The sequence below is a fragment of the Salvelinus sp. IW2-2015 genome, unplaced genomic scaffold (assembly GCF_002910315.2).
Source record: "Salvelinus sp. IW2-2015 unplaced genomic scaffold, ASM291031v2 Un_scaffold16552, whole genome shotgun sequence".
NCBI classification, from domain to species: domain Eukaryota; kingdom Metazoa; phylum Chordata; class Actinopteri; order Salmoniformes; family Salmonidae; genus Salvelinus; species Salvelinus sp. IW2-2015.
The window spans coordinates 174,392-196,007 of record NW_019957641.1 but is presented as its reverse complement, the minus strand read 5'-3'; the positions used below and the strand labels follow the sequence as shown (position 1 = coordinate 196,007).

General features: G+C 44.8%; 2 protein-coding genes, 1 non-coding gene and 1 pseudogene across 3 annotated transcripts in view; all 4 read left to right on the top strand.

Annotated features, from left to right (window-relative positions):
- Positions 1-1,055: 1,055 nt before the first annotated feature.
- LOC112080872 (exportin-1) lies at positions 1,056-5,110 on the top strand (the record flags this gene model as incomplete). Its single annotated transcript, XM_024146800.2, has 8 exons — positions 1,056-1,260; positions 1,730-1,836; positions 2,389-2,583; positions 3,058-3,226; positions 3,581-3,715; positions 3,992-4,148; positions 4,327-4,423; positions 4,588-5,110. Coding segments are annotated over 8 exons (1,212 nt in total), but the record flags the coding sequence as incomplete, so codon positions are not given.
- Positions 2,741-2,877, top strand: LOC111971111 (small nucleolar RNA SNORA5). The gene has a single exon (XR_002878219.2). It is a non-coding gene; the product is annotated as a small nucleolar RNA SNORA5 (small nucleolar RNA).
- On the top strand, positions 4,124-4,250 carry LOC112080878 (small nucleolar RNA SNORA5; annotated as a pseudogene).
- Positions 5,111-6,252: 1,142 nt separating the features above from the next.
- Positions 6,253-21,616, top strand: part of LOC112080877 (ubiquitin carboxyl-terminal hydrolase 34) — a 65,065-nt gene continuing 49,701 nt past the window's right edge. Inside the window, exons 1-11 of the mRNA XM_070442739.1 lie at positions 6,253-6,587; positions 12,397-12,484; positions 13,652-14,246; positions 14,570-14,620; positions 17,216-17,365; positions 17,734-17,801; positions 19,077-19,269; positions 19,545-19,606; positions 19,744-19,825; positions 19,924-20,016; positions 20,282-20,407. Coding sequence (XP_070298840.1) covers positions 6,545-6,587; positions 12,397-12,484; positions 13,652-14,246; positions 14,570-14,620; positions 17,216-17,365; positions 17,734-17,801; positions 19,077-19,269; positions 19,545-19,606; positions 19,744-19,825; positions 19,924-20,016; positions 20,282-20,407 — 1,551 coding nt within the window. The 5' untranslated portion in view covers positions 6,253-6,544. The remainder of the gene's footprint in view (positions 6,588-12,396; positions 12,485-13,651; positions 14,247-14,569; positions 14,621-17,215; positions 17,366-17,733; positions 17,802-19,076; positions 19,270-19,544; positions 19,607-19,743; positions 19,826-19,923; positions 20,017-20,281; positions 20,408-21,616) is intronic.

Genomic DNA, 21,616 nt, shown 5'->3' with positions numbered 1-21,616 from the left:
AGAACGCATCACCGGGGGCAAACTACCTGCCTCCAGGACACACTACACCACCGATGTAGAGAGCCATAAAGATCATAAAGGACAACAACACCACCCAAGCCACTGCCTGTTAACCCCGCTATCATCCAGAAGGGAGGTCAGTACAGGTGCATCAAAGCAGGGACCGAGAGATGAAAAACAGCTTCTATTCAAGGCATCACAGACTGTTAAACAGCCACCATAACATTTAGCGGCGGCTGCCAAACATACTGACTCAATCCAGCCACTTTAAAAATGGGAATTGATGGAAATTATGTAAAAATGTACCACTAGCCACTTTAAACAATTGCACTTAATATAGATGTTTCATACCTACATTACGCCATCTCATATGTATGGATAGGTATCTTTTAATATCATCTACTGCATCTTGCCATCTTTATGTAATACATGTAAACTAGCCACTTTAAACTATGCCACTTTATGTTTAATACCCTACAGTACTCATCTCATATGTATATACCGTACTCTATACCATCTACTGCATCTTGATGCCGTTCTGTACCACACTCATTCATATACTTTATGTCACATACTCTTTATCCTTGTACCTTGTGTGGATGTGTATAAGGTAGGAGTATGTGGAATTGTTAGGTTAGATTACTTGTTGGTTATTACTGCATTGTCGGAACTAGAAGCACAAGCATTTCGCTACACTCGCATTAACATCTGCTAACCATGTGTATGTGACTAATAAAATTTGATTTGATTTGATATCTTCAACCATTAACTTACCATCCTGAGACAATGCTGAGTATAGCCCAYGAACATCTCCCCCACAACCCAAACAACACAAGGGTGTCACCCACCTTGTACCACTGTGCCATGGAGAAATGAAGAGGAAAACCCACCGTCTTAGATGCCCTTGTCGTTTTATCAGCAACAAATGCTTTTGCTCCCATTTGTTGTTGTAAATAGCAACTCGCAAAGCCTCATCTTTTTACACTTGAGGTAAAAGCTATCCAGAGCGACTTAACATATGTTGTCTGAAGATGCGGTGAAAGCATTTCAACTGACTTGTTGACTCTCTCCCCCAGAATGTGGACATCCTGAAGGATGCGGAGACGGTGCGTCAGCTGGGCAGCATCCTGAAGACCAACGTGCGGGCCTGCAAGGCCGTGGGACACCCCTTCGTGGTGCAGCTGGGACGCATCTACCTGGACATGCTCAATGTCTACAAGTGTCTGAGTGAGAACATCTCCTCTGCCATCCAGACCAACGGTGAGACGTGTGGGCCTAGTCGTCTGTCTCTGGTCTATCTGATCTGTGTGCCCGAGGTGCTTATTTGTTTGGTGTGTGTGGGTCTGTCACTCTTGTATGCCTGAGGCACTTGCTTGTCAAAGTGTGTGTGTGCTTAACTGTCTGCGGCATCAGTCACAGAACTATAAGCCCAGTCAAACGGTGCGTTTAAGACAACTGGGAACTCTGGAAAAATACGATGTCAAATCATGCCGTCAGTGATATTCGAGTCGGAAAGTCGGGGCTGGGTGACCATTCACACCGATTTTTCTCAGTTGGAGCTCTCTTTTTTCTTTTTTCAGATTTCCCAGTTATCTTGAACGCACTGAAGTTCTCAGTTTTGAATGCGGCATAATAACGTTTCTTTAGCGTCACTGAGCTCTCCAATTCTACCTCCATGCTAACACACTAAACCCTATGCTAGCTAACTAAYGCTCTATTGTCCTGCTAGGAGAGATGGTGACCAAGCAGCCCCTGATCCGGAGCATGAGGACGGTGAAGAGAGAAACGCTCAAGCTGATCTCAGGTTGGGTCAGCCGCTCCAACGACCCACAAATGGCGAGTTTGTCCTGTCTTAATTAAATCTAGAGTCACAGCCTGTAGGGAATGCTGTAGACCAGTGGTTATCTATAGATCCTCTTARAAGGCTGTAATTGTAGATAAGAATTTGTTCTTAACTGACTTGCCTTGTTAAATAAACAGAAAATCTTAATCTAATGGTGGGATCAGAGCGGGCGTCTCTCAGACCATAGATGGCCTGTCTAAACCACACCATAGAGAAACGGGAGGCAGAAAGACAACCAGAAAGATCCAACTCGCTGTCTGGACTAGCTTGCACTCCACACAGCCCTAACCTTATCCAGAGGCATCATGCCCATGGAAACAATTTCATCCACTTACAGGTTGAAAAGGCAGAGAATAGCTCACATCACAGACAAAGATATAGCATTTGCCTGTTAGTTCCTCTAAAATAACTATGGTGCCAATGAATTGAGCCACCACTATCCCCCAGTAGAGCCCCAAGCCCTCAGTTATCTGACAGTTTGCTTTGTTAGATTGAATGTCCCTTTATTAACTGGTCACGTTCTACCACGTTCCATGGTTCTTCAGGTGGGGGAGAACTTTGTCCCGCCCCTGCTGGAGGCCGTACTCATCGACTACCAGCGCAAYGTCCCCGCCGCCAGAGAGCCTGAGGTGCTCAGCACCATGGCGACCATCGTCAATAAGCTGGGAGGACACATCACCGGGGAGATCCCGAAGATCTTCGACGCAGTCTTCGAGTGCACTTTGAACATGATCAATAAAGTATGTTTCATAGATGTTTCCTCTACTATACTATTATAGCACTATACTAAAAATGCTGTAATCTATTAATTAGTTCATATTCTTAGCTGGCCTGAGTGGCCCTTATAGACTGCACATGATGTCAAAGGAACATTAACAGAAAGACATTTGTTACGTGTGCAGCCTTGTCAAATTCGGTGCTTCCTCCACAATGGACCGCACTGGCTAAAATGGCTGCCACAGTGAACCTGTAGTTCATGGGCCCCACATCCCTTTTGTGTGGGTGTTGGGGATAAATTTGTACTACAGACAATTGGTCAAGTCTTTACAATGCATGGTTGTGCAGGATTGTTGAACACAGGATACTTTTTGTAATTGTATATGTGAACAAAGACTGTATATGACTGAGATAATCCAAGCAGTCTTTATTCCTTATAGAAAGTAATTCCACTGACATTGTCCAACTTTAATTGTCCCCTTTATATTCCTCTCCAGGACTTTGAGGAGTACCCAGAGCATAGGACCCATTTCTTCTACCTCCTCCAAGCGGTGAACTCGCAGTGCTTCCCGGCMTTCCTTTCCATTCCCCCGGCCCAGTTCAAACTGGTTCTGGACTCCATTATCTGGGCTTTCAAACACACCATGAGGAATGTTGCAGACACTGGTAGGACCCTACATATGCTTTGGCCTTACCTACCTGTTCATACATACTATGACTTTCACGAGATTGGATCTGTGTTGATGAATGAGGTTGTCAAACTCCTCTGAGGTGAAATGCAGTTCACTTAACTCTATATTTCAAATATTATGGGCGTTTCAGRCACAGGTGAACTCTAATGCTGGACTAAGGCTKTTTTTTCTCCAATGGAGAACAGCTTTTTAGTCCAGGACTAGGCTTAATCTGAGTCTGAGAAAATAGTTGTTTCGGTACATTGTGGAATATGCCCTGCTTATTATTGTCATCAAGCCACTCATCCCACATCCTCTCTTTCTCCGTCTGTCTCGTTATGTCCCCCAGGTCTGCAGATTCTTTACACCCTGCTGCAGAAYGTGGCCCAGGAGGAGGCTGCCGCACAGAGCTTCTACCAGACCTATTTCTGTGACATCCTCCAGCACATCTTCTCTGTCGTCACAGATACCTCGCACACAGCAGGTGAGGGGGTGGTGGGATCGTTGGCTGACGTTTAAATATCACCGGAAACATCTATGGTACTGTAAAAAGTGTTGGGTACGGGCGAGGAATCCAAGTCCTTGTTTTACACTAGATGGGTAGATGGTTTGATTCCTGATGGGGATATTTAACTTTGATGTCACATCGCAGCAGAGTCAAACACAGACATGGCAGATGGACACGACAATGTGCTTAAGTGCCATTGGTGAGTGCCAGACAAGCGTGGGTATAATTGATGTTATGCTTGACTTTCTGCAGGGCTAACCATGCACGCGTCCATCCTGGCGTACATGTTCAACCTGGTGGAGGAGGGTAAAATCAGCGCCTCCCTCAACCCAGCCAGCCAGAACAACCAGGGCTACGTTCAGGAATACGTGGCCAACCTGCTCAAGACAGCCTTCCCCCATCTACAAGAGTAAGTGTGTCTGGCCCAAATGGCTGCCACAGTGAATCTGTAGTTCATGKGCCTCATCTCTTTTACATTGGTGTTGGGGATACATTTGTACTACAGACAATAACTAGTTGATCTAAAGTGATCTACTTACTGTAGGTAGGTGATTGTGTTGTGATCCTGACTCTCCTCTCCATTCCAGTGCCCAGGTGAAGGTGTTTGTAACAGGTCTGTTCAGCTTGAACCAGGACATCCCCGCTTTCAAGGAGCACCTGAGGGACTTCCTGGTGCAGATCAAGGTGAGTCACTCTGGTTTTGTAGCCACACACACACATGGRTGCAAACGCTTAGTAACTCTCTGGCCCTCGCGTGTCTATCAGTCTGAGGTGTCAAACCACTGGAGCATGGTAGATGGACATGATATTTGTCCTCACACTCAACTTCCTCTTTACTCCCTGTCCAGGAGTTTGCTGGCGAGGACACCACAGACCTGTTCCTGGAGGAGCGGGAGACGTCGCTGCGGCAGGCCCAGGAGGAGAAACACAAGCTGCAGATGTCCGTCCCCGGCATCCTCAACCCCCATGAGCTCCCCGAGGAGATGTGCGACTGAGCGCTGCCACATAGGAACGAACACCACAGTAAACATGTACAGTTTTTGGAAAAAAGAAAGCCAAGAGAAGCTGGGAGCTCCTCTTGTCAAGTGTGTGTGTGTGTGTGTGTGTGTGTGTGTGTGTGAGATTGAGAGGTGCTTTGTCGACCAAATCAATGCCAATATGTAAATGAGAATTGCGCCTATGATTCGGGCACTCACATTTTTTTGCATACGGACGCATTTTATACAGAGTCATTTGTGTAATAATACGGTATTGCTTTTCCCTCTTAATTCATGCTTTATATGTTTGGTCATCCTCTGTTTAGCCGTGCATGAAGTTGAAATAATTATTTTTAACCCTCTTTCTTTCCCTACACCCCCCCACCAACACCCCTTCTATTTGTTTATATGTAAGATATGTTAAAAGCACACGTAAAAAGGTTACTTTAAAAAGCGCTGTAGTGTCAGGAAGTGCTCCAATAGAAAGAACTGTGTGTTTTTTGGAGGAGCCTGCAGATGAATGTGACGGTAAATTACGCTGCTTCCTTTGTTTCTGTTTTGGCAGCAGTTTTTATGTGGCGAGTCAGGTTTTGTTTGCACCAAAAACTGACTGCTCTGACATTTGGACAAGAATGTTAGATCAGAGGAAGGTTATGTGCATATCATCCTGTTTGTAAAGCTGTCTTAGTACTATGGGAACATAAAGTTGGTTATTTTTACAAAACTGTGTATGTCCTATTCTGTGTGTGTTTCCTTCCATCATTGAAGGTTATTAAATCCAATATCTGAATTAGGATTTGAAACCATTAAACACTCACTGATACGTCTGCATTTTGAGAGGAAGGTTGAATGTTAAGGTCAAATTACTTAATTAAATACTTTGGAGTAAAAAATAATAAAAAAACGATGCCGTGGCATAGTACTACTTCTCTGACAAATTCCCCAAATTAATAAAATGTCTGCAAGGTGCGCTGTCTGCTGGTGCCAATGAGGGCCATCTATAAACATGACCGCAGTTCACCGGTCTATGGTCCGTGACGTGAAAGGGCACAAGCGGTGAGGGAGGAGCACCCTCTCAAATCGAACCGTAATCTGCGTCGCTCTATAATGTTGTCAACAAGGCAGCATTGTGACTCGTCCTGAAACAAACATATATTTTCCATCAAATATATGTTGGAAATTTCAAAAGAGTTCTCAATGGGAAAGCAGATCAAAAGCAATCACTTATGCATGTGAAAACAATCCTAGTCATTACTGAAGGGGCCACCTGGCACACGCCCTGGAGGCAGCCCGGTTCCAAAACGAATTAAATCACTTTTAACCCGGTGTATCCTTCCCTCATTGGGGTAACCCGGGCCAGATAATCGAATCCCCTCAGTGGCTACTGGCTGGTGCTCTCGACTGTCTGCTGCTTGTGAATGAAACGCCATTTGTAAACAGTTATTGCTGATGGTGTAACCGCGAGACTAGCGGAAAAAGTCGAACAAGGCGAAGGAGACAACGGAAAGTTACGAATTATGAACATGCTGTGCCCCCACCCCTTTTCAATATGGCTGCCGTATCTACACTCTCCAGTAACGCTCCGATTGGATATTGACTCGACTCTGTATCTTAATGCCTCTTATTTTTTGACTTTATCAACGATATTTAGTATCAAATTCAATCTGAATCTATTACTCTCCCTTATTTTATTTAATGCATTAGCAAACCTTCACCAACCACTACGTCGGGCCTTTTCCCCCAAAACAACCAGGTGCCAACAATTCGTATCCATCAACAATTTCCAATGGTTTGACTACACTTTTCCTTTGTTATTTCTTAATGAACAATGTGTGAAAACTGCGCCGAGCTGGTGGAGGTTTTAAATGAAAGTAAGTGAACATTTTTTATTAAATGTTTTGGTGCCGTAGTGGTCCCCTAATGCTAGCTAGCTAGCGTTAGCTAAGTCAGGCTACCTGATGGAAGCTGGACAGCTAGCAATCGTACCCGGTTCTCCACTAGCCAGACAGCTGCCAATGTAAGGCCTTGTCTTGAATTAATGATCTGAATGTAAATGGAACCTTGTCTGCAACTTTGAGGCCTGTCTCTGTCAAATCGCTGCAGGATGAAGGGGATGCCTGAGCAGATTTAACTGGCTTGCTAGCTAGACGAGATTCTGAACATAATTTAACTTAGTTAGCTAACTAATTAGATTGGGTTGATGCCATTGTATCTTAACTTGGTTAGCTAGCTAACTTAACAGTTTGGTTAACTGCCTGTATAAATGTGGTTTGACATGCATTTGGCCATAACAAATGTTTGCTACACATTGCATGTGCCTTTTTTTTGTCCGAGACTAGAGAGGTGACTGTGGAAGTGGTTATGTTGTGCAGGCGTGTTCGCTCTTTCTAGCTAGCCTGTCTGGTTATGTTTGTCAGTTTCACGTTGACTAACGAGTTGTAACTAACGTTAACTCATTGACTAGTCAGCTAGCTGTGGTCAACTGGCATCAAAACGGACTGATTAGTTTTCATGTTTGAGTTGCCACAGGCGCTGTAATATAATTTTGCCAGATTACAAGAAAATGTTTAGCATTGTCGGCTAACGTTAGCTGAGTAATATGGGGTCACTAGTTTCTTTACGTAAATACATTAAACAAGCAAGCTAGCTAGCAAGCTAGGCATGTAACATATGCCAACTATGACTCATTTTAGTTTTTGTTTGCTAGTTAACTATTATAAGCTTGTTCTAAATCAAAATAAAATGTGCCTACGAATGCCATTGGATGTATTTCCTAGTTAAGATTGAAATGGACAGTAACGTTAGAAAAGATTATTTGCTAGCTACGAGGTAACGTTAGCTAACTAGGCCATATTGCTTTCATAACGGGATATGGGAGCGAATAAACAAAGGCCCATTTTTTGGTTGTTTTTTTAGGGCTACGTCTCTTGTTTCCGCCATTGCATTTATAGCTAGTTATACKTCTATGAAATTGCAAGGATTTGTATATGTGGTGTGTGCTTGTTTTACCTAGTTAGCGAACTGAATATGGGAATGCATTGGCGATGGTAGCAAGAAGACACTGCTGACAGTCTGCCTTATGGCCTGGTGTACTGTGCTTCATGCCATATGAGTTGTTTGCCATCAATAATATGGGATTTTGCATTTTAATCTTAAAACTAGTAACCAAGCATATTTTTGTCTTACACCTATTGTCAGTCTGATATTAGTGACTAAACGTTTGATTTGGTGACTTGGACAAGAGGGGAGTAATCGTTTTTTAAAATTGTCTCCATGTTTTGGGAGTATATCCAAACCCATATGGTAAAGCAGTTGTGGGTTGATTATTGCAAGACCCCTTTGAAAGGGGGATCRTGATGGTGCAGCTCAAAGGGTCTTTCATCCTGTCAATACACATTTAAAATAAACTAGATTAATGGAATATTACAACTTATCCCCTCCGCAAATCTGTTATTCAAATGAGCAATGAGTATGACACTAGGTGCTCAGATTAATTTGGTGGTTTGTAGRCAAATTACAGAAAGAGAAATGTAGCCTTACTTAAATGTTGGCCATGTTGATCAGTGGACACACATTCCCTTGTGTATTATGAAAGTGTGTGGAGGAGAAGGCCTATGCCACTAGTGTTCTAAAACGGCCTCCCTTTGTGTTTGAGCAAAACACCCTCTCTCTGGCCCACATGTATGTCTATGAACAATGGTTTTGAAATGGCTAGTAGGCTACACAGTAGTATGTTTTCACAGTAGAGCTGCTGTTTTACATGTGACGGGGGTCTTCCCTCTGTTGAGTAAAACAGAGTACACCTCTGTGTGAGTGTTTGTCGGCACCAGGCTGCCGCCAGTAGAGGTGTGAGAGTCTTGTCAGGGTGTGAGACTGGCAGCCCCATGTGTGTGAGACTGGCAGCCCCATGTGTGTGAGACTGGCAGTCCCATGTGTGCGTTCACTAGGTGACCCCTGATCCCAAATTTGCTGTAGTGGCATGCATGAAGCCGGGAATGTTTTGTGTGTGGCTGCATGCATGCAAGGGAAGTGAGGGATTTACTGAGGGACTTACTGAGGGAATGAAGGGTTTCAACCTGCTATTGAATATGCTGTGCAAGTAATCCTGCAGGGTGGCAGGTAGTCTAGCTGTTAAGAGTGTTGGGCCAGTAACCAAAAGGTCACTGGTTAGAATCCCGTGCCAGTTAGGTGAAAAATCTGTCGATGGCCCCTTGAAGAAGACACTGCTAATTGCTCCTTTAAGTCGTTCTGGATAAKAGCGTCTGCTAAATGACTAAAATGTAACATGTGACTGCCATTGTCAATCTCCACACACCCTGCTTTAAGATGCTGTCTGGCACTGTGGCCAGCAAGGCAGAGGTTGCTCTTGAGCATAGATCTCTGGGACCAGCTTACATGCCCACCCYTAGCCTAACACTAATCCATTGATGTAAAAAGCCAAACTGACCGTCGATCAGCACCTAAGCCAACTAACGTTACTTCCACCAACGCAGGCAGTTGAGCTCAGCAGAGCCCTGCTTGTAGGTGTCTATTTTCCTTCTCTWATGTTTTGTTACAAGCTCAACGCTTTGCTGTCAGAACAATGGCTGGGATATTCAGATTGTCTTATCTGGGGATGATCGCAATGATTTTGGTACAGGCCACCGAACACAATGTCATGGATTGTTTTATGAAGGGAGCTGGGAATTTTGGAGGAGTCTAGTCCAAGATAAAACAACATTTTAATAAAGTGGTTGAGAAGGGAATAAAGGCAGACACACACACAGTTAGGTCCGGGTTAAGACAAGGTGCCCTGGTGAACTTCAGAACCCTGTTATTTCTTCATCTCAAGAACAGACCCACTTACCTAGACACTAGTTCCGCTTTATGTGTTCTGTTTCTCTTGGTAGTGTTTTGGCACAACTCCAGTCTTGTTATTAAGCCCTATGCGTGATAAGAATGTCACATTGAGGCCTAGTGTCAGTCAGGTATGGAAACGTTGTCACAAAGTTTGCATGTAGGCTGCACCTTTTTTAAATGACACTTTTCCCTCAAACATAACGTGCAATATTCAATGTGTAKTTGATTTCATTAGCAATTTATCTTAAGTCCAACTTTTAGTTGGCAGTGAAGAAAAATAAGTATCAGAATCTCTTCAAGTATTCCAAAACAACCACAGGTGCTCTTGTCGGGAAATAGTACTAGAAAAACCCAACAAAAATTATAACCACAAATGGGTCCGAAGTGGCATAAAAAAGTCTAACGTAAAGCACTCGTGTGGGTTTCCAAGTTAAAAAGCCTTTAATATGTCGGCTAAGTCATTTTGCGTATCAGCTAACGCTTTCATCGGGGTGTCCTTTTGCTTTTCTTGTTAGTAGCCTTGGCATGTACGCCAATGTGAAGTGACAATATGGTCCGTTTTGTCTTTTGTTCTGAGAGCAGAAAATAGCCTGTTGGTACAACAACAACAGATCTGTGGTTGAGGGGTGGGTGCGGCTGAAAATGATGCATCACAAATGCAGCCTCCCTAGTGTCACAAATGTTTTTAATTTACATCAATGACTTTGTGAAAGACACAAGTGCTTTGGGGTTGCGGAATAATATAGGCAATGCTGCACTTTCCACAGAAAACTTTGAGCTGAACTTTTGACACGGCAATAACCTTCCATTGGACATGCCTTGCCCCACACGTTGCTGACATTTTGTTTTGAGACTGTCTGTGTGTATGCTTGTGTGTCACCAATAGAGATGTGCATGGTTATACGAATATCCTAAAGGATGTTAGTATTTGAATACTTGTGCGAATACATTTTTGCATCAAGAAAATGTATAGGCCTATTTTAACACAAAGGCATTTTCAAAATTAAAATATCCATGTGACATTATTAGATACAAGGTCCGTGACAGTTAAAATGATTAATTTAATAAAATCAACTGTTTAAGTATTTATKACTTGCCCTGTTAAAAAAGTCCGGTAGCTGTCTGGTAGCCTTCACGTGTCGCTTGTTGTTTTATGTTGGCCAATCAAAGAGGCTCAATGTGTAGTGAGCGTTCACTACACATTGAGACGGAATTAAATTACGGAATTAATAATTAGCWAAATGATTTRGCTACARCGAGCAACCAATAGGTAGGCTTTAGTTTTATTGAATGGGGTTGGGGAGAGGGTGCTAAATGTGGCCTCAATTAGCCAAGCTACCTATAGTTTTTGTAGGCTACTCCAGTCAAGACRGGCACTACTATTACATGGGATGATAAATAACATTGGCTGCTACAAGTTAGCTAGTCTAGGCTGTAGCCAGGCAGCGTCTCTCTCTCTGGCCGTGTCTAGACTTGACAGTTCATGCAGATTTAGTATTCTGATATAGAGTTCTGATTTATGGAATTCCAAACATGTCATGCGTCTGCACCTACATTTAAATGTGTCTGGTGTCCACAGTGTGTCCGGATTCCCTTTTCCAGCGCTATATTCAAATGCCAGTATGCATTCTAAAAACAGTGGACTAGGCAAAATATGATAACACAGCAACAAYTGATTGCAGTAGCGAACTAGTGTTGCAAACTAGCCAGCTAACCTCTGTAGCTAGTCAAGAGCAAGCAATGCTAAATGGATTACAAACGGGTTAGCATAACTCCAGCCAAACAAAAACATTATTATTTCATCGTTTTGATGTCTTCACTATTATTCTACAATGTAGAATATAGTAAAAATAAAGAAAAACCCTTGAATGAGTAGGTGTTCTAAAACTTTTGACCAGTAGTGTAGTTCCTCCAACAATACAATGAAAAGGTGCCTCTCGGTCCCAAAACACACGCTTTCTGGAGACTTGTGGGAGGAGTGCTTGCTGATAACATCGCCCAATGTTTGCGATTTCGGTAGCCTGTTTACATCCAGACTTAAGAGAAATCGGCACACAATGCGTCCCTGACCATCTCCTGAAGTGGTCAGCCCAATCTGAACACAGTAACACCGCAAAGTGACTTTTCAATGCGATCTTCGTGTTCTGATAGCAGTAGTCGCATGTAAGTGTCAAGTGTAGACACTACCTCGGCCTGCCTGCTCGCTCCCATCTCACCGGCATTTTGTCGTGCAACAGTGCTCAGGTTAATAACATTAGTTTATTTCTAATATCCGGATACCGACAAAAATGTCTGATACTATTCAAATAGTGAAATGTATTTCTACCCCCATTCCTAGCCACCAACACATAATACAGTAGCTGACTTTAGCCTGTAGTACAAGCCAATGCTGCTTGGGAAGGCACGTTGGTGTGGAGTACCTGTTAGTTGTCGGCAATGGGGAGCCTTGCCTGGCGCCGTGCTAATGTGGTGCTGAGGCACGTTTCTCACCAGAGGCTTGASACTTCCATGGGTCAGTCTCCCATCCAGACTAGAGAGACGATCATCTCTGTTCTCCTGTTGACCAAAGGACCGTTCGCATTGCGCCTCCGGAAATATATTTTGTTGTTGTTGTAGCAAAGTGTCTGACAACCACTTCCATCTTCAACGGTCTTGGATAATGCCTCAAATATTTGCATTGCAATTTCAGCTTCCAATGTGTGCTATTTTCTAGCGCGTGGCCACCATATAGGCTAGTAGCCTTTGAACAAGCAGTGTGGGTCAAGTGTCATGTCCTACACTTGCCTTTTCCATGTACATTGAACTGTACTCACCACCTTGTCTGCTCTCTCTCMCCCCCAGTATCGGATGCAGACAGCAATGAGGGCCTACAGCTGAAGAAGGAGCATGCTTTACGAGTCTTCAGCTACATCAGCTCATGGACCCAGAGGTCAGTCTCCCGCTCTCCTCTGTTCCCCGCATTCATTATTCTTCCACGGATTCGTCCCAAATGGAACCCTGTTCCCTATTTAGTGCACTTCTTTTGACTCCTATGTAGGGRAAAGTGTTTCATTTGGAACGTAGRCCATTAATATTTAAAAGGGGAGGATATCTGCTCCTGGATAACTCTCTGAAGTCATTATCAGCCATGAATTCATAATTTATTACTAGCGCTAAAGGCTAACCAATGTGTTTTAAGTGTAGCTTAGCATGCAGGCTAGGTAAGGTCACCAGAGGACAAGTAGGTCATAATAGGTTTTTCGTCTTGCTTAGTGGTGGTTTTATTGTTGTTTAACTAGATGTGTGTGTGCGTGCCTGCCTGCCTGCGCGGAGAAGAGCCTTGAGGAATTGTTGACCTTTCATAGTTGTTCTCCCACTTCKGTGAGATCAGGGGAAGAAGTGCTTGACTGATCAGGGAAAGTTGACTGGAGGCATTCCTCTAGTTTTGCATTCTTCTCTTTGTGTTTCTGATTAGTGGGATCCGTCGTTTGTGTGGGATCCTTCATGTGCGTTAATTGGTTGCTGTCTTATCAAAATACATTGGGGGGGAGATAATTTCTAAAATAGGATGGTCAGTAATATAGTCAGACAGGCATTTAACATTACGTTAATGTCAAAAGAAACAGAATTCATGAACAGAGCTCAATAGATCAAGGGCTGCATTCAATCAAATCCTCCAATGCATATTCTGMATTGTTGTTAATACAACTAAAGCCTACTTACATGTCTTATTCAGAATGTGAGTGAACTGAATCTTTTCTGTTGCAGATACCTAAAACTAGGCTCCTCTTGCTATTTTATTTGAATATGGGGAGAAAAGTATGTTTCTTTGCCTTATTCGCTTCAATGCAAGTTTGATTGAATTGAGTCCATAGATGAGTCTCTCTAAAGATGGCTGGTTGTTGAGGCCAACACAAGCAGAAGCTGCAGTTCACTGCAGTGTGGACTGTGCATTGCCTTTTTATGGTTCCCAAACGTTTTGATTCCTTGACCATCCACATGGAATGAGTCAGCCTCGAACTGCGACCCCAGTAGGAGTTGACTGTGACTCACCGGTGGGTCTTCGTGATTCGCATTTCACTCAATCTCTCTCGCCACCCCTCCTTTCCCTCCACAGGCAATGTCTATGCTGCTTCAAGGAGTACAAGCACCTGGAGGTGTTCAACCAGCTGGTCTACGCCCTCATCAACCTGGTCATCGCTCAGGTCACCAGCCTGAGGGACCGCCTCTGCAGCGCCACCAGCCAACGGGGCGTCACTGACACAGGGGACGGGGCCACAGGTGGCGCGGAGGGGCCCGWGACAGAATGGGGAGGCGAGGGAGGGGGTGGAATAACTGGAGTTGGGCCACACCCCCAGCAACCGCCCTCCTCGCCTGTTGAGGACGAGCCGTTGAATGTGGAGAGGGACTCGGCGGAGGAGGATGCCGCCGGGGACGCCCCGGAGCAGAACCAGAATAACAACAACCAGAACCCAGTCCAGGGGACGAGCCAGGCCCAGCAGGAGGCCCCCAAGCCAGAGGAAAGTAGTAGTGGTATTGGCGCGTCTGAGGCTGGAGCTAGCAGCAGTACGGACAGCCAGGCCCAGGAGGACATGTTTGACTCGTGGAGCACCGAGGACCGGGAGAAGCTGCTGCTCTGCGCCGCCAAGATCTTCCAGATTCAGTTCCCACTGTACACGGCTTACAAACACAACACACACCCCACCATAGAGGTAATGGAATGACACACCCTGATACCACACAATACATACCCAAACCCCACTGTAGAGGTAAACGAATAACATGGTTCCCCCTACACAACACCCACCCCACCAAAGCATTAATGGTTTAATATGTACCGCCGACACAACACACATTGCACMATAGAGGTAAAAGCAAAACATGCGCCCATACACACAACTCTATTATGGAATCAGTATTTGTCTCCATGGGATACTTGACAATGACATTGGTGTCATCCTGTTCTAAAATGTTCTCCAACATTTCTCAGTATACAATATACTCGTCATACTTTCTTTTTGTTTCCTTTTTCCAGGACATCTCTGCTCATGAAAGCAATATCCTCGGCTCCTTCTGCGACATGAACGTAAGGACTCCTCCGCCCTCTTTGTTTTTTCTACTCCACTGTTTCGTCCAAAAACACAATACTCAATCTGCCTGATTGTCGCTTTGTGTCGGTTCCAACTCTTTACAGCAACATCTACGTCTCTCAAATGGCACCCTATTCCCTTTTTGGAGTGCACTACTTTTGACCCGGGCCCGTATGGCTCTGGTCAAAAGTACTGCACTATATAGGGAATAGGGTGCCATTTGGTACGCATCCTACGTCAAGTCCTTTGAAGTAAAGGCCCATGCCTTAATGTCTGGTCTGCCTGTTTGACCAATCGCCAATCTCCTCCTAGTCCCCTCTCCTCACTCCTGTGGTCATGTTACTCATCTCAGTGATTTATGACATCTGGGTCTATTTATATTTTATTGGGAAGCTGCATGAAAAGTGGCATGCCCAGAACCCAACAGCTATGTCCCATTTAGGGCTGGGAGAGTAGGGAGGCAGGACTCTGAACACTGTTCCCAGGTTGTTGTAATGGGTTTTCACTCGAGGAGGTTTGGTGTAGATTTGGTTAACAATAGGTCCTAGAATAGTTCTCCCTCAGGGGTCCAATTACAAATGTTTCCTTTAGGACCAGGGGAGACAGAGGGAGAAGGCTCTCTAAACACTGATCTCAGGTCCCTCTTGTGGCTTTTYAGGCCAACGTACACATGAGGTGTGAAATGTGTCTGCAGTATATTTTGCGGTTTTATTAAATTGAGGCTCATTTCCACCTCCAAGTACTGTCGATCTTTCCCCGGAGTACAATAATTTGTCTCAGGCTAATTTAATAACTTTCCAGCTCGTACCTCTCCACCATATTAAACATTTTTAATGGGCTTTTAAGGGATATTTTTAGTGGACAAAGTTCATAGTCTGCATCAGACCGGAGTTCAGATAGTATTCTGTGCTTAATTGACCTTGCCTAGTTGGAATAAAACCAATGGAATACTCAAATCAAATTGTATTTGTCACATGCGCCGAATACATCAGGTGTAGACTTTACAGTGAAGGATGTGGACACCAAGGAACTTGAAGCTCTCAACCTGCTCCACTACAGCCCCGTCGATGAGAATGAGGGCATGCTCGGCCCTCCTTTTCCTGTAGTCCACGATCATCTCCTTTGTCTTGATCACGTTGAGGGAGAGGTTGTTATCCTGGCACCACACTGCCAGGTCTGACTTCCTCCCTATAGATTCTCATCGTTGTTGATCAGGCCTACCACTGTTGTGTCGTCTGCAAACTTGATGGTTTTCGAGTCGTGCTTGACCATGCAGTCATGGGTGAACAAGGAGTACAGGAGGGGACTGAGGACGCACCCCTGAGGGGCCCCCGTGTTGAGGATCAGCGTGGCACATATGTTGTTACCTACCCTTACCACCTGGGGGTGGCCCGTCAAGAGTCCAGGATCCAGTTGCAGAGGGAGGTGTAGTCCCAGGGTCCTTAGCTTAGTGATRAGCTTTGTGGGTACTATGGTGTTGAACGCTGAGCTGTAGTCAATGAATAGCATTCTCATGTAGGTTTTCCTTTTTGTCCAGGTGTGAAAGGGCAGTGTGGTGTGAAATAGAGATTGCGTCATCTGTGGATCTGTTGGGGCGTTATGCAAATTGGAGTGGGTCTAGGGTTTCTTGGATAATGGTGTTGGATGTGAGCCATGACCCACCTTTTAAAGCACTTCATGGCTACAGACGTGAGTGCTGCAGGTCACCTTGGTGTTCTTGGGCACAGGGACCGTGGTGGTCTGCTTGAAACATGTTGGTATTACAGACTCAGACAGGGAGAGGTTGAAAATGTAATTGAAGACACTTGCCAGTTGGTCAGCGCATGCTCTTAGTACACGTACTTAGTACACGGCCTTGCGGCCAGATGAATGTTGACCTGTTTAAAGGTCTTACTCACATGGGCTATGGAGAGCGTGATCACACATTCGTCCTGAACAGCTGGTGCTCTCATGCATGCTTCAGTGTTGCTTGCCTCGAAGCGAGCATATAAGTAATTTATCTCGTCTGATAGGCTCCTGTCACTGGGCAGCTTGCGGCTCTGCTTCCGTTTGTAGTCCGTAATAGTTTGCAAGCCCTGCCACATCCGTCGGAGGGCATAGCGGGATTTCTTATAAGCGTCTTTAGATCAGTGCGGATGTTGCCTGTAATCTATGGCTTCTGGTTGGAGTATGTACGTACGGCCACTGTGGTAAAGACGTCATCGATACACTTATTGATGAAGCTCCCTACTTATCTGGCACACCAGGCAGGCTTAARCAAATGCTCAAAGATTTCTTATACTATGTACCCAACTCTGGTCTGCATACTCTGTCCTGAATAGACTGCAAAAAAGCCATAATCTCTTCTCCTTCATGAGATGGTGGGAAATAACTAGACAAGTGAAAGCAAATTCCCAGTATACATCCATCCACCATATTGCTTTCACCTATAGTTCTGATAAACCAAAAGGAGATGAGGGTATGACACCACTTGAAACCATTGAGTTGCACCAGTCTCTTCCACTATGATTTGCGATATGAAGCAAAAGTTAGTTTTCCATTTCCGTGTGGACAATAAAGTTGTATTGACCTTGTTTTTCTCCTGTGACCAGGATGTGGAGGTCCCCTTGCACTTGCTGCGCTATGTTTGCCTGTTCTGTGGTAAGCACGGTCTGTCGCTCATGAAGGACTGCTTTGAGTCAGGCACGCCGGAGAGCCTGCCCTTCCCCATCGCCCACGCCTTCATCACCATCGTCTCCAATGTGAGTAGGAGTTGATCCCAAAATGGCACCACAGCCCACTTGGCAGCAATACATTAATCCAGCCACCCAACAGTGCAGCCCAACCCAACCGCCGAATATATATATATATATCCACCCAATCCTGGATGCATTTACCACTACCTCCAGATGCTGTTTCAGCGCCATATGCAGATGTTCTTGATGCAGTTTCTATGTTGTAGCACAGCTGTTTCGTTTGGGAATGCTCTCTCCGTCAGTAATCGCAGTGAATAATCCGTTGTCAGCCAGCTCTGTTAAAGTGGCATCYGTTTTTAGGTTTTCCACTGCTTCTCACACATCTCAAGGGATGTCAGTCTGATTCCAAATCCGTTTGTTCTCTCCACACACAGATCCGAATATGGTTGCACATTCCCGCCGTCATGCAGCACATCATACCGTTCCGCACGTATGTAATACGGTAAGTTCACACACTCCATATCAATGAAACTCTGTGGTGAAATCTCTATTTACTTCAGAGTGAGGATAATCAAGTCATCATTAGTTCCTCACCGCCAGTGAGTTTTCATTAGTGCCTTGAAATCCCTAATTAGGCATGTATCAATACAGATTGAATCACAAGTGGTTTTAATGTTAGTCATGCTGTTTTCCCCATATCTAATACAGCTCTATACAATATGGCATCCCATACTGCTGCGTAGTGCTTTTTTTCCTGCAGTCATTGTAAGAGAATAAGAAAATGGGGCAGAGAGAGGAGAGTTGCTGTTGCAGTCGGAGCTCCTCCCGTCAGAAATGGCCCAAGGGGCTGTTTGAGATGCATATTGAATTTGGATACACAGTGCTGGGTTGTTCAACTCGCCCGCCACTTTTCAACACACAATCAAACGCACTTGATAGAGATGCTCCCCTGAATATTGGATGTAGTATTAGGGAGGACATTATGCAAATAGTGTAATCCAGCATATTGGCAGTCGATTAGCATAAATCAAGGATGAATTTAGTGGATGCTCTTACAAAGCAAGCATATTTTTGTATTTGAGTTGAATTTCAAAATTCAATCARATACTTGACTGTGTATATTTTTTTTCTGGATGGAAAGCAATTGCAGCTGAGAACCCTTTCTTGCTGTGCCACCAACTGGTGTTGCTAGGAAGAGCTTCCCTCGCCATGGTAACAGTGGCCAGCGCTCCAGTCAGCTTCTCCTCACATGACCTTGGAGCAGCCAGACATCTCGCAGGCCTCGTCGTACCTCTGTCATGTGACCTGGGTGGGCTGGTTTAACTGGTCCTGATGTCCAAATGGAACATTCCTTAGTCATTTTGATCCTTAGTCGATGAAGAATGATGAACTGTGACTTTCYGACTCCAGTGCATTGCCACCTTATAGCGTATCACTACTTCCTCCTGAATTGAGAAAAATTTCTGTTTTCTCAGAAGTGATTAAAAAAATACATACTGTATCTGATTGTTCGCAAAGACTAGATTCTCATTGTAGCCAACTATTGTCATGGTGCTTCTCTTCTGAGTGTTGCAGCCAGCCTCGATAGATGCCCCGCACTTAGTCCTGACTGTTTAGTCCCATTTGTCCAGTCATTATGTCCAACCTGTCTACCATGTCTTCAAYTTTAAATCAAAACAGAACAAATAAAACTATCTCCTAATGAAGGGACTTCCTGGTTTTAAACAAAGTTAACTCAATTCACAAATAACTTCTTTCCAAATGTGTCCCTCCCCAGGTACCTGTGCAAGCTGTCGGACCAGGAGCTGCGTCAGAGCGCGGCACGCAACATGGCCGACCTGATGTGGAGCACGGTGAAGGAGCCGCTGGACAGCGCGCTGTGCTTCGACAAGGAGAGTCTGGACCTGGCCTTCAAGTACTTCATGTCCCCCACGCTCACCATGAGGCTGGCCGGCCTCAGCCAAATCACGGTGAGACTCACACGTGCACCCGGAGACGCGTACACCCACGCTCACACGCTGCCGTGTTGCTTGCTCTTTGGGAGTCTAGGCCGGGTTACTGTGAGGCACATTGTGACAGCTGTTTTGTTTTTGACACAGGTATACATTATTAAAGCTTCACTAGGACTTTCAGTCTAATGTAACTAAGACTTTTACGCAAGGGTCAATAACTCAATAAATGAAGTACACTGGTGTGTACATACATACGTTCATAACATTTTTTATTACTCGTTTTCTCCCCACAGAATCAGCTCCACACCTTCAACGATGTCTGTAATAATGAGTCTCTGGTGTCCGACACCGAAACGTAAGTCAATTGATTTGATTTTACAATGAAACTTAAGTCGGTTCTGTCGATTTTTACAATGGAACGTAAGTCAATTGAGTTGATTTAGCAGTGCGTCACGGACCGTAAAAGCAGCGTACCTCAAACTGTCCCTTCAGGTCAATAGCAAAGGAACTCGCTGACTGGCTAATCAACAACAATGTGGTGGAGCACATATTTGGACCAAATTTGCACATAGAGGTAAGTTTTCCCATTCCAAGTCGATACATTTTTATGGGCAATCTGAATTTTAACTCCCCTGTTAATGCAGAGTTTGTGCCTCTTTGTTGTCGTTCCAGATAATTAAACAGTGCCAAGTGATCCTGAACTTCCTTGCCGCAGAGGGCAGGCTCAGCACCCAGCATGTGGACTGCATCTGGGCCGCAGCTCAGGTAACTAGGTCCTAAACACCAGAGGCCGCATTTATAAAGATTTTCAGCGTAGAAATGCAGATTTTTAGTATACATTTAGCCTCTAATCAAATTGAGGGACCTAATCCTAGAGCAGCACTCCTACTCTGAATTTGCATATTTATACTTATTTTTCTTTACTGTATTCTACCAATTAGTTTTGCTATCATAATACATTGAATTATTTTTGTTCTTTTCCGTTGATGTTCTCCTTGACCCTGTCTCTCTATCTGTTCTCCCCATGTAGCTGAAGCACTGTAGCCGTTACATCCACGACCTGTTCCCCTCGCTCATCAAGAACCTGGACCCGGTGCCGCTGCGCCACGTCCTCAACCTGGTGTCTGGCCTGCACCCCAGCGCACACACCGAACAGGTACACACACACACCACACATCATGAGTGCCCAATGGTAGTTGATGGTATTCTACGAATTACCTAGATCCGGGAAGATGCCAGTATCGCGATACTCGTTAGTATTGTGGCAAGGAAACACAACACTAAGCAAATTTAGGCTACGGCAAAGAGTGGACAATCAAATGTTGAGTGTGATTTGATCTACATATCACCAGCTCCGCACCCCCCGCAGCTACTTGCCCAAGCCTCCCCAGCTTCTCTTTCACCCAAATCCAGATAGCTGATGTTCTGAAAGAGCTGCAAAACCTGGACCCGTACAAATCAGCTGGACTAGACAATCTGGRCCCTTTTTCTAAAATTATCCGCCGCCATTGTTGCAACCCCCTATTACTAGTCTGTTCAACCTCTTTCATATCGTCCGAGATTCCTAAAGATTGGAAAGCTGACGCGGTCATCCCCCTCTTCAAAGGGGGAGACACTCTAGACTCAAACTGTTACAGACTTGTATCCATCCTGCCCTGCCTTTCTAGTCTTCGAAAGCCAAGTTAACAAACAGATCACTGACCATTTCGAATCCCACCGTACCTTCTCCGGTGTGCAATCCGGTTTCCGAGCTGGTCACGGGTGCACCTCAGCCATGCTCAARGTACTAAACGATATCGTAACCGCCATCGATAAAAGACAGTACTGTGCAGCAGTCTTCTTTAACCTGGCCAAGGCTTTCGACTCTGTYAATCACCGTATTCTTATAGGCAGACTCAACAGCATTGGTTTTTCAAATGACTGCCTCGCCTGGTTCACCAACTACTTCTCAGATAGAGTTCAGTGTGTCAAATCGGAGGGCCTATTGTCCGGACCTCTGGCAGTCTCTATGGGGGTGCCACAGGGTTCAATTCTCGGGCCGACTCTTTTCTCTGTATATATCAACGATGTCGCTCTTGATTCCTTGTTCCACCTCTACGCAGACGATACCATTCTGTATACATCCGACCCTTCTTTGGACACTGTGTTAACAAACCTCCAGATGAGCTTCAATTCCATACAGCACTCCTTCCGTGGCCTCCAACTGCTCTTAAATGCTAGTAAAACTAAATGAATGCTCATTAACCGATCGCTGCCCGCACCTGCCCGCCCGTCCAGCATCACTACTCTGGACGGTTCTGACTTATGTGGATATGTGGACAACTGCAAATACCTAGGTGTCTGGCTAGACTGTAAACTCTCCTTC